The 13,103-nt window shown below is 41.3% G+C and overlaps 1 protein-coding gene across 4 annotated transcripts in view; it reads left to right on the top strand.

The window, feature by feature from the left end:
• The window catches only part of KL (klotho), a 52,458-nt gene extending 40,947 nt beyond the window's left edge, over positions 1–11,511 (top strand). For 2 of the 4 annotated variants that reach the window (XM_054807273.1, XM_054807255.1), the window contains exons 3-5: positions 88–356; positions 2,915–4,031; positions 7,790–11,511. In XM_054807273.1, the coding sequence (XP_054663248.1) occupies positions 88–356; positions 2,915–4,031; positions 7,790–8,127 (1,724 nt within the window). In that variant the 3' untranslated portion in view covers positions 8,128–11,511. Of the gene's footprint in view, positions 1–87; positions 357–2,914; positions 4,032–5,678; positions 5,712–7,789 lie in introns of all 4 variants that reach the window. The other 2 variants (XM_054807263.1, XM_054807281.1) reach the window with 2 other exon arrangements.
• Positions 11,512–13,103: the final 1,592 nt, after the last annotated feature.

The following is a 13,103-nucleotide window of genomic DNA, read 5'->3' as shown; positions in this document are numbered from 1 at the left end:
CATTAGTACCACAAATACTGCTGATACGGTGTAATCTACAGAGGAAAAATGAGCACTGCGATAAGTTTGGCTTTGTTCTTTCCTCAGCCATCCGGTATGACGGAGTTAATGTGTTTGGCTACACAGTCTGGTCCCTCCTGGATGGCTTTGAATGGCACAGGGGATACAGCATTCGACGTGGATTGTTTTATGTTGATTTTCAAAGCCATGACAAGAAGTTGATGCCCAAATCTTCTGTCTTGTTCTATCAAAAGCTGATAGAAAAAAATGGATTCCCACCTTTGCCTGAAAACCAGCCCATAGAAGGGATTTTCCCCTGTGGCTTCGCTTGGGGAATTGTTGACAGCTACATTCAGGTGAGTCTGCTGATAGAGCTGACAGGCTGTCCTGCCAGATCAGTGCACAAGTTCATATTGATAAATTTGCTGGATAGAGTGTCTTTGCCGATATATATTACCACAGCGCTGCAAGGAGATGGGTACAGGGCTTTTGTGCCAAACACTGCGTCGTTCAGTCTTCATTAGACTTTTTTGCGTGTGACCAGGGATATCAGGTCAGATTGAGATACAATAAATAACATTTTGGAAAAACGTATGGAAATCGAAAGGGGTCTGATGCTCATCTTCCCTGGATGTGTTATGTGATTAGTTACTGGAAGCCAGTCCTTTTTGAATGGAAGTTGATTAGATCTGCTAGAGTATAGTTCCAAATGTCCTAATTTATGAAATATTACTGCTCTTTCATGTCTGTAATTTTAATGGTAATATATTTGTCTGCTGTGATAATACATGTTTTAGAAAACTTCCCGAAAGCTCTTAAAACTCCAGTGGTGTGTTTCTACATCTTATACGTATATATCCTGGTACTGTTGTTAGAGGCCTTCTGTGTAAAAAAAAAGTAAACAATATTAGATGTACATGAAATTTCTCTATTCCTCCTTTGTGTAGTACTGTGCCTGACAGAGGCCTTCAGTGCACCTAGCTAGATCATGGATCCCATTCATAGCTCTCAGTCTTTATTTCAATTAAATCCAGTACTTTGGGGGAATCTTTCAAATTTTAAGACTTATAGCATGAGTAAAAATTGTAGCTTAGTTGCGGTCTCTTTAACAGTTTGGCTCTAATTCTTATATGCTGTTTTGGCTTGCAGGGCTTCTCTAACCACAGTAAAGAGGTGTAGTTAAATTCAACTCTGAGGTTGGATCCAAGAATAGAATTTTTAATTTAGATTTTCCACAAAGACGTAATCTTTCTTAAGGCTAGCGTATAGGGGGCTGCTTTGTTTTTTCTCACTCCAAAAGTAAGATCTGACTTTGTTCTCTTAAAAATACTGCAACCTCCTTATCTGGTACACCAATTTCCAAGAAAATTCAACTGTCATTTTCCTCCTAGCTCCCAGATAGATTAGGGATTGGAAACAGAATTGCCGCCTTTGGGATCGATAACAGCTATAAAGTTGTGGCGTCAGTCAACCTAAGACAGTTAAAAAATCCCTCCCATCCCCAAAACCTTCAAAGCTGAATATTTTCATTTCAAAAGGCCGTTCAAACATTTTGTGCTGTGAGGCTCAGGTACTATGATTTGTAGATGCATCACAGTGGAAAAACTCTTTTGACAGCATTCCCACAGTATTAGTGGAAATACATGCTTTAGTAATCTACAAGGGACAATTCTCCAGAAAAGCAATTTCCCTTAGACATGCTGTTTTTTATTACTTTCTTCTCTAAGCACAGTACTGACCTCTCCGGAGAAAATAGCAACTGATTTTCAGCAGTTTCTTTATACAGTCCGCAGAACTTCAGCTACAAGTTGAACACTGGTTGTAGGCTGACACCTGCTTTTCAAACAGAGGGCAGAACAAGGAAATCTGAACTCGGGGGGAACCATGCATCAAAGGGAAAAGAAAAAAAGGAAAAAAGAGCAAATAAACACGCTAGTATCTTGTAGTTTGGATCTTTCTTCTAAGAGTTATGCTAGAGTGTGAATGAGGAGATTTTACGCTGTGCATCATTTTAAGTAATTCACTTTTCCATTTTCTAGTCTTCATTGTGTTTGTGATATTCATTAAAAAGTGAAAGTAAAATTCTGTGGGACCCTGAGAAGCATATCCTCTTCTGTGTCCAGTATGTCATACAGGCAATTCCGACATCTGAAGCCCTCATGACTTACGGGAAATGCATATATTGTTGGAGTGACAGATAGTGTGTTTACTTGGAGGCCCCAAAAAAAATTGATTCAGACATCAACAGCCTGCTGAAATAACTTGGAAATGAGTTCGGTATGAGTTAAATAAAAAAAGACATCGTTAGCAAGAAGGAAAAATTTTGCTTGTCAGCTGAATTCATGCTAAAAATCAAGTACAGAGCATTATTCATCTTTCATCATAGTCAGGAAAAGAACACAGAAATGATGTTGCATTCATTATTTCTTTTACTGCGTCCAGGGAGTGGTCTTGAAACAAGCTATTGGGTAATTTACAACAGACGGTCTCTCCGTAGGCCCTTCGGTGTAGCTTCTTAATCTTGAAAGAAAAACATTTTAAAAATTACTGTAGTCTTTGCTGAAGATCTGCTTCTCTGGAGATCTGTTGCAGGCTTCATGCCTTATTCCTGAGCAATCGCTTGTTCCCCATACTGACTGGTGCAATCTGGAGAAGACATAAACATGGTGACCATTCGCATAAGCTTGTTTGGAAAGTAGGATGAGATTTGGTACTTTTCTGGTGTCATGTGTAAACAGAAGATTAATTCATTCATATGACCCAGAGATGTTACTGTATCAGAGATGCGAGAGAGGTGCTAAATGCAATGTTTTGACCTATAATATTCTTTCACTGTGTTGTGCCTGATGGTTATGATGTTCCAACCTACCTAGAACAAACAGCTTGACTCTGGTATGTTTCTTATTCTACCTAGGTAGACACAACACCCGCCCAGTTTCTTGACTCTAATGTTTATGTGTGGGATGTTCACCAGACGAAGAAGCTTATTAAAGTGGATGGAGTTTTCACCTCGAAACGCAAGCGTCACTGCGTTGACTTTGCTGCTATCAGGCTTCAGATCTCTCTTCTGCAGGAAATGCATGTCACACACTTCCATTTTTCACTGAAATGGTCTTTAATCCTTCCTTTAGGTAATCTTTCTCTGATCAACCACACACTCGTACATTATTATCAGTGTTTTGCTAGTGAACTTCTCAGAGTTAATATAACTCCTGTTGTTGCTTTATGGCAACCTATGACCGAGAACCAAGAGCTTCCAGTTTCCCTTGCCAAATACGGAGCTTGGGAAAACCCAGAAACTGTTCAGGCTTTTGTTGAGTATGCCAAATTCTGCTTTACAAGTCTTGGGGACCATGTCAAATTTTGGATCACAATGAATGAACCGTCAGTGAAAAACTTGACATACACTGCAGGACACAACCTTTTGAAAGCCCATGCAAAAGCATGGCATCTTTATGACAAAGAATTCAGGAGATCTCAGAAGGGTAAGATATCTATAGCTCTGCAAGCTGACTGGGTAGAACCAGCTTGTCCCTTTTCCAGGAATGACCAACAAGTTGCTGACAGAATTTTAGAGTTCGACATTGGCTGGCTTGCAGAGCCCATCTTCGGAAATGGTGACTACCCACAAGTGATGAGAGCATGGCTTCACCAAAGAAATAGTGTTGACCTGTATAATTTCCACTTGCCTTATTTCTCAGAAGACGAAAAGAAGTTAATCCAGGGCTCATTTGATTTTTTTGCCTTGAGTCACTACACTACTACCCTTGTGGGCTGGGAGAAAGAAGATGCACTAAAATATGACCACTATCTTGAAGTTCAAATGATCAATGACATCACATGGCTGCACTCCCCCAGCAGAGCTGCAGTAGTGCCCTGGGGACTGCGTAAATTGCTCAAGTGGGTTAAAGCAAAGTATGGCGATGTCCCAATTTATGTTATGGCTAATGGAATTGATGATGACCAGAATATGGTGCATGATAAGCTCAGAGTGTATTACATACAGAATTACATCAATGAAGCTTTAAAAGGTAAGGAACCATAGATGGTTTATATGTCACGAATCTCAGTATTAGTATACACTGTGTGATAGAGTATGTTTAACTTAAAAAAAAAGAAATCCTATGTAGAATATTCCATAAATGAGATGTTATTACAGCATAACAGTTTTTCCTTTAATTTACGATTGATTGGTATTACTAAACATGAGAAAGACTGACCTTGCACATATTCTGCATAAGACAGCAGAAGAATTTTTTTGTGGATTCAAGAAATTTAAGTAGATATGTGAATAGCTCCACATTTATTTAGTCAGATTTTCTTATTGCACATCTACTGTTGTTTTTCTTTGTTGCTTCTCTCCACTGATGTGCCTCAGGGCTGGGTCTGAGTTCTGTTCCTCAGCTGTCTCTGTATCTTATCCAACAGTGATCTTATCCAACAGTGATCTTCATAATAGTTCAGCTATCTACCTCATTATGCCATTTCCTGGACTTTTTCCTGCTATTCAGAACCCAAACCAGTTTTCTTCTGTGTCTCAGAGATTCACAAATTATAAGGCAAAAAGGAGGCATTTTGAGCCATACAACACATGCTGTTTTTTAAGAAAAGTGCAAGACCCCAATGAGATAATTTTTACTGATGAAGAATCTTCTACATCTCACTGTAAGCTGTTGCAGTGGCCAGTTATTTACTGGTTTTTTTATATAAGTGTGTGTATAGATATATATATCAATTTTAATTCTAGTATTAATTTCTTTAGCTTCAGCTTTAAGCCATTTTGTTCTGTATTTCCATGTATTTTACCTGTGTAGATATTCACAGACAGAAAACAAGCTCTCTCTTATTTATCTCTTTGGTAAATAGCACAGACAAAGCTCTTTGTGTCCCTTACTATAAAACACAATGTAGAACCTTTCAATTATTAAACTTTTCCCCTTTGCCAGAATTCCTGAGAGGGATAAACCCAGACCTGGACACACTGTTCCTACCGCAGCCAATGAGCCCTTTTGGCCATGGCAGTGGATTGGTTACACACACTCTGTGGTTATCTACTGAGATTTCAAACTCGGTTACGGATTCCTGCCACCCAGGCATAACTCCCTTTTCCTAAGTATTGTCTGCTTGTTCTTTGGCATCCTCACATTTGGTCACGTCCAAGTGCCCGTTGCCTTCTTGTGCAAAGCTTACTACACTAGCTAAATTGTGTCCCTAATCTTTGTGTTATTTGCAAACTTTGTGAGAAATAGTTTTACTTTCCTTTCAGTTTTACTTTTCACTGATACACTTAAGATCATTAAATATCTTAGTGCTAAAAGGCAATTTCCATGATCACAGTAGAAACACACTTTTTGTGACACTTACCAGCAATTCCATTTATAGACTTACCAGTTCTGTTTGAGACCAGCTGAAGTCTGTTAATTATGCGCTCCCCTTGACCTTGTAACATTCTGTTTCTTGATCCAAATGCCATATAATACAAAGTCAGTTGCCTTGTGAAGGTCTATTACATCAAACATCATTACTTTTATTGATCTGCTGATCTCATAAAAAAAGATGTCAGGTTAGTTTGACAAGATTTATTTTTCATAAAGGTAAGCTGATTGGCATTAATCATAAATATGTCCTGTAATTCTTATTTATCAAGCCTTATATAATCTATTCCACTCTTTCGCTAGGTAGTGAAGGATGGCTGGCAGTTCCATAATTTGGTAGGTCATCCTGTCCACTCTGTTAAGTATGGGCTTTAACTTCCTCCTCTGTAATTTCCACCTCTTTCAGGATTTACTGAACATCAATATTAAGTGTCCAAGAGTTCCTTCTCCAGCATTTTGAAGCACCGGGTGCATGTTTTCTGCATCTGTAGTTAAAAAATCTTGTCTTGGCTATATTTGGGCTTATGGTTTCAATCTGGGTTTTCTGTATTGCTTCTCTCCTTCCTACCACTTCAGACTGTACAAGTTCTTGGCACTTCTGTTTTCAAAGCATGTATGGATACGGGCTTTTCTCCCGGTTCCTCTTAGCCAGAACAGCTGCACATCCCCCTGTTTTTACAGAACTTTGTAATTCGTACTGATCAGTTTGTACCAGTATCCCCCAATCACTTCCTTCTCCCCTCTTCAGTCCAGCCTGGAAATAGCTCCTATGTTTTTCAACTTAACTATCACTTGTAAGCCATATTTTCCTATCTTTCCACCTTCTTGTCATGGATGAATATGTCCCTGCTAACTAGCCATAATACTTGCCCTAAATCTCATTCTCCCACTTTTGACATCATACACTCCTCCATAGTCTTTGGTCTGTCAGTAATACCAGCTTTTTCATTCTCTTCTTCCTCCCCTCTGGAATTGTGCTTTTGTCCATCTTGTCCTTACACAGGGAGCAACCCTCTTAACTTTGGCATCATGACTGACTCAGGTTTCTCCAAAACTTGCATTTTTTTCTGCAAGACCCTGTGACTAACAGATGAATTACAAATCTTGTGTCCTTACCTCAGTGTCATGCTGGAGAGGAATGAAAGGGGATTTGGCACGTGCGTGTTCTTGTCTTAAAGTTCCTATTCTGCCTTCTTTCCAGCTGGTTTCAGGGAACTGCATGGGGCAGCATTTGTGTGTGTAATGTTGCTCACCTGCCTTGTCCCAGGGGTGCCAGCAGGTTTGTGCAGATAAATGATTCCAGAATACAGTACAGGACCCTTTGAGCTGAGGCTATATTTTTAAGTACTTCGTACACTGTTGAAGTACATCTTTGCCAACTGAAAACAAAAGAACAGCATTAACCATTTATGTAACACCATTACATCCACATGCAGGTTTACAAACACAAATTATCCTGGGTAGCAGCTCTGTAAAAGGGCAGGTAAATATTACTTCATTTTACACCTGAAAAGTAGGTTAGAGGTGCTGGTGCTAAATGTCTTGCGTGTGGCTGCAAAAAGAATTATTTCCAGAGGCATATGAAAATTCAGCAATTGTTAGCTTTCAGCCCTATGTTCATCTACTAGAAGATGTTGCTTTAATTTGTTAAAAACAGTGATTTTTGAGAGATAAATATTACAGTTTGCATTTACTACTGTGGATTGATTGGTTTTGTCAAGTGGGAATGACAGGTCAAAATTAATGCTCCAGCTGCTGGACCTCTTCCCATAGCCAAGTTAGCAGTATGGGTTGTGGACACGTTCTCAGTAAAGACTAATACAGGTCATCTTGGATGAGAAACTCAGGTCATTAACAAGAGAAGACTATGATCTGCATAACCTTTCCACTTGCACTGGTGATACCCCAGTACCTTAGCGTGGGCATGCCTTTTCCTGATGTTACCGTGCCTTTGCCTGGTGAGAAGTGCAGCCTCATGTCCTCCGTTCCTTGGCTGTCCCCATCAGGAGGTGCTCTGCAAGGAAGAAAGAGCAATCGGAGAAACAGGTTGAAGAAATCCAGGTGCAGGAAAACCAAAACCTGTGTTCTTTCATGCATAAAAGAGTGCACTATCTTTTCATGATAGGCTGCATGCTGATCATTAAACGCAGTCATGCACTCACAGCTGTGTTTACCAAGCACAAGGAAATAAATTGCAGGGTACTCGCAGATCACACTGTTTGGCAGTGGCTGACAGATTCTTACTTTTTATGGCAAACACTTCATAGATGTACCTTACCTTATTTTTGGGAAGAGAAGTGCAGATGTGGGTTTAACATCCCCCTGCTTCTGCTTTAGGTATTGCTGTATGGTACTGCCCTTGAATGCCAAAGTGACATTTACTCGTTTCTTCAACTCTTTGTTTTCTTTCGCAGCTTACACCTTGGATAACGTTAACCTGCAAGGATATTTTGTCTATTCTTTTAATGACAAGACTGCTCCTAAATATGGTCTCTACAGTTACATTGCAAATCAATATGAACCAAAGCCTTCTATGAAACATTACAGAGAAATAATCGACAATAATGGTTTTCCTGGTCCTGAAACTCCTGAGCTGATCTGCCCCGAAGAGATTGCCTCGTGTCCTGAATGCCACTTCTTCCGAACCAGAAAATCATTATTAGCCTTTATCTCTTTCATATTTGTTGCTTTTATTGTTACTATATTCTTCATTACTTACTACTCCAAGAGGGTCGAAAGAAGGTATAAATAGAGCTGCCTCTTTGAATACATCACTCATTGCCCTTTCTCTTGCATCCCCTTGGGAAATCTGAGATAAGAGAGCACAAGGTTGTGATTTTTTTCAGCACTAGGAAGGCATTTACATTGCCTGATACTGCAGGACATTGACACTGAGAAGAGGTTGCTAGCATATGGCTTCCAGAAATCATCTTCTCTGGTTTAGTACATTTGGTTTATGACTAGTCCTTAATTCCTGTGGTTGGAGTTATCTGACAACTTTCCCTGGGACTTTTTGTTGAACAGATGCTTTCCTCTCCTTGGTTTTCCCTCGCTGAGTTGGACAGGTATAAGCATGTTTTGAAGACATGGAGTGATGGAAGAGCCTGAACGTCAAATTCTCCAAGAGAAGATTGGGGAGAAACAAAATGGTTTACTTTTCCACATTAGGATTTAATGCTGATGTTGCGAGATCAGAGCCAATGCCTGACTGGAGCAGGGAACGTGACTGAGCAGAGATGGAGGAGAATTGCACAAAGAAGCGCCGGGGGAAAGGACACCTCCTTTCCTCAAGCAGATGCAGCTGGAAGAACAGGGGCAAACAAGTCTATGCTGCTGGGAGCTCTTGGTAAATCACTTACCTACTACTCAGGTTGCTGATGGCTGCATCTGACTTCAGGATGTCATTGGGGAACTTCAGCTAAACTGTGTCTTTCTCAGTGGGGAAAGCAGCAGGGGTATGTCCAGGGGCGGCAGGGGTCATGCCATCTGATGGGAAGAGATGGAAAGGCGAAAGCGCTTCTTTTTGATTTGCTCAGTAAAAAAGCAGAGAGCAGGAACTGGGATCTCATTGCCGTCTCAGTTGTCAGAAAACTCTGTGCCTGACCCTGTGCCCTGTACCCATGGACATGGCAGGGCTGGGGCACCCCGTTGCACACAGCTGGCACTCTGCTGCTGCCCGGCTGCTTACCTGCTGGAAACTTGTGGGTAATTTAGTAAGATGGTCTCCGCATGCTATTTGTGTTGAGTGTGGAGAGTTTAAATCCCAGCATTTTGGTGTAATAATCCAGCACTTTATTGCTGCTTTTGCCAAGGTCTGAGATCTTGGAGCTGGTGCTCCAAGCCTCTTCCAGGTTGGCTGGAGGGTCTCCTTTGAGCAACTGGCTCTGGCCCTGGCAGCGTTTCATCCCAAGGTATTATTGAACATCTGCGGGCCTCTCATTTTTCTCTCAGCAAGATAAATTAGCAAAATATTAGCAACGTTGTTTATTAGCAGAAATAGAGACTGGGGAAAAAACCCTACGTTATTTTGCCTGCCTTGTGAATCACCACACTAGGAGTGTCCTCGGTATAAAGCAGTGAGGTCATTTTTCTCCGCTCTCTAGGCCTGCGTTGCCTTCAGCTGTAATTGTGTTTTTATTGCTATGTGAATAATGTCAGTCACTGGTAAGAATATTTTAAAGGAAATGTGCTCTGTATTAATTAAGAATTACTTATCTACTAAAGCTGATTATACTGTATTAAATGTGATGTTTATCTACCAGATGACTAGTAGATGACTAAGTGACCTCCCAGGGTTCCTTTCAACCTGAATATGATTCTGTGATTCTATACTTGTAATTTAAAACTCATATATGAAATATGATTTTCATTTGTAACTTAAGATTATATTTTTTCTTAAAGAATCTATAGAAATAGAAAATAATTAGTATCTTATCATAATGATTAATATATTTGTCCTTTAGTTCCAGTCTTAAAATGGTGTCTCTTTGCACTAATGTATATTTTTAGTATTGAGATTAAGGTGAAATATTCAGGGTAAGTGATGAAATATTAAAATATATATATAAAAATTATTTATAACCTGATAGGACTTGCTGAAGAAGAGCAAATTTTAAACTGCTGTATATTTATGCATTGGTGCCTGACGCAGCATGGATTACAAAGAAACAGCTCTCCCTAAATGTATAAAATGCCAAATGGCTTTCTCCATGGTGTGGCAATCAATGAATCACCTTGCAATACGTTATTCCGGTAATCAGACGCCTTCACAGTACATAACAAAAAGTGACATTCATTAATAAAAACTGTATCCGGGTCATGCCTAACTTGTATGTTGTGTATGTACGTTATAATTATTTTGCTGCTGGTAAAACAAAAAGAGTGTGGAGCTGATCTTTCTGCGAGGCCGAGCGTACGTGCCTCCCCTGGGTTTGAGGGGGTTCAGGGGGCCTGGGCAGGGCAAGTCCAGAGGAGCATGGGTGCCGTGCTGGTGGGCACCAGCCCCAGCTGACACCTCACTCACCACTGACCACCCAGCCAGTTGCTGCCGTGGGCTATTTAATGGCCCAGCCAAAACGCAACGTGTGAAACAGCAGTCCGAGCATGGAGGAGAGACTGCAGGCTCTTCCCGTAGAGGCTGGGTGATATGTAACCACCGACAGGCAGATGGCACCAGCTGGATATCTAATTTGTAGGTAAATTGGGATTTGTTGCTATGAAGCTGTGCGATCGTATCCACTCATGGTGCTGTGGCCCATAGGAATAACGCAGCCTTTGGCGCTCTTTCCTTCAGAAGAGGTTTTAAATACCGCTGCAGAGCAGTGACCGGCTCGAGCCAGGCACAGCAGTTGCCAAAGTCTTCTCCTAAGCTGTCTGCCTGCGGCGCTGCCTGCGCGCAGCGATGTGTAGCTCTCGGCAATGAAGTGCTTAATGATGGGCCAGGGAAAATACAGGCTGGTCTGATGGAGATAATGGCATGGTTTTGCCTCGGGAATGTGCTTCATTTTGTGTAATCAAGGGCCAGCACGAGCTTCTTGTCAATCTTCTTGACAAAAAAATCACCCTCCACTAACAACATCAAAGCCCTTGAATAGGCAAAGATGAGGTACCTGTCCAAGGAGAAGCGCGGTTTGCTCATGCCAGCTGATGCGGTAATCACCTCCTGCGATCAGGCTGTGGGCCGTGGGGCACTTCGATACCCATGTGTGAGCGATGATCTGGCGCTTCCCCATCACCATCTGTGCATCCAGAGCAGAAATGTCGGCAGTAGCAAGGACTTTGAGCAGAGGGGACTCCATACTCGGGCTGCAAAGACAGCTCGGGGTAGGATGGTTTTTTATTTTCTGAAGAGCAACTGGAGTCAGCATGTGATGGATGTTAACATGCAGTATCTTATGTAGACTAGTTTCTTAATTTTTAAGCATGTTTCTAGAATGAAATGTTGCCAGTTTGCTCGATGCTCCAGATTAGACATGTTGTAAAATAAAAAATTATATTTTTATTCAAAATATTTTTGTGACGTGAGTGCAAAGCTTCTGTTTCATTTCTTGAAAAGATTGTGCGGCATGACTTGGGAAGGATGTCTCTGCTAAGCGAAAGAATGTTATATTGTTTTTATAACAATCTCAGAAGTGAAATAAAGATACTGTACGTAACAAATTGTAACATGATCTTACTGTTTAATCTGTCCAATTTCTCTGTTTGCAAGATGAAGTACAGAGTACCTTTGGAGAGGCTGTTAGGATAACTCTGCAGGGAGTTGGTGTTGCTGTTTGGTTTTCCAGTGCCACATAAGTAACTGTAACTTTTGTTGGAGATTGCTGGGACCTGCATCTAAACAGAGGTTTTTCCAACAGATCGGGGGCTTTGGAGAGGTTTTGGTTCTTTGATTTTTTTGTTGGGGTTTTTTGGGGGGGTTGGTTTTTTAGAAGTCTGTGGAAGTAACCATGCCAATATAAGAGTGTTTTGCTGCAATAGCTTATTCCGAAGTAACACTGCAGTAAATTTGACAGCTCTTCTATTCCCGTAGAGTTACTCACAGGCTTGAAGGATGTTGTCAGCATAGTTGTGGCACTAAGCAGTCAGTGTGCGGCATCCTTATTAAACATCCTAAGGAAAGTAAATGTCAAGATTAAAGGAAGAAGAAAGGGAAAAGACTAATGAATGGGACGGTGACCGTACAAGTGTCAGCGTGTTTAAACACACAGCTTGCCCTTCACTTTTCTCCTTGCATTGTATTAATTTGCTTTTGAGTCATTTAGACAGCTTGATCTGTTCATTCCGCCTGCAAAAACGCCTTAGGTGAAAAATGCCCTTATTCAAGGTGAAGAAGTTGGATTTAGGTGCTAGATTTCAGCTTCAGCTGAGAAAGTTCAGTCTTGTTCCTTCCTCGTCTCCGAGAAGAGGAGGCGAGGAAAAGAAAGGGGAAAGAAAGCTCTTCACGTCTTTGATGTGCCACTCATGGATTGCCAAGCCACTGTTCACCAGCCGTCACAAGGCTACGGCTGGTGCTGGCTGGTTAAGCCCACCCTTTTTAAGAGATTGGAAAAAGAAGGAATAACGAGGTGAGATGGAAGTGGCAGGGTCCAACATATCAGAGCTTTTATTTTGTTTCGTGAGTTGCACAGAAACACCGCTCTCTGTCAAACCGTTCTGAGAAAATTAAGACCGTTAAGAAACCAGAAAGTTGAAATAACAGCAGCCTGCAGCCAAGACACTTGTGGGTGCTGACATTTTGCTGGCTATTATTTTGTGAGTCTTTGTGTGTGTGTTTGTGAAGGAGTGGCTAAAGGGCCAGCGAGGCAGAGAGAAGCCAGGGAAAATACTAACGAAGCAGGGCAGAAAAGCCACAGGCACACATGGATGCGTGAGTTCCTCGCCTTGGGAGCTGGCATGGAGATGGGCCACGGGACTTTGAAGATTCTTTGTCAAAAAATAAAATTTAAAAAAAGAATCTACTCCGAAAACTCCCTACCTCCCATATTTGTCCCTTAATGATATACCTTCTACATGATGAATTTTAGTGTCAAAAGCCTTTTCCTCATTGCAAGAGTTACTCAACACAACACGGCAAAGCATCATTATCCAGTGCAGCTCTCTTGAGCTCATCCAAATGTGTTTCTGGCCCGAGTCCCAGGAGGCCCATGTGGGTCTGAGGTGCAGGAGAGGAGGTGGCTGTCCCCGGCTCTGAGCAAAGCAGTGGGAATGACAGTAATGATGTTTTCTAAA

The sequence above is a fragment of the Grus americana genome, chromosome 1 (genome assembly GCF_028858705.1).
Source record: "Grus americana isolate bGruAme1 chromosome 1, bGruAme1.mat, whole genome shotgun sequence".
Lineage (NCBI taxonomy): Eukaryota > Metazoa > Chordata > Aves > Gruiformes > Gruidae > Grus > Grus americana.
The sequence above is the reverse complement of the archived record's forward strand: the minus strand, read 5'-3'. Positions and strand labels throughout refer to the sequence as shown.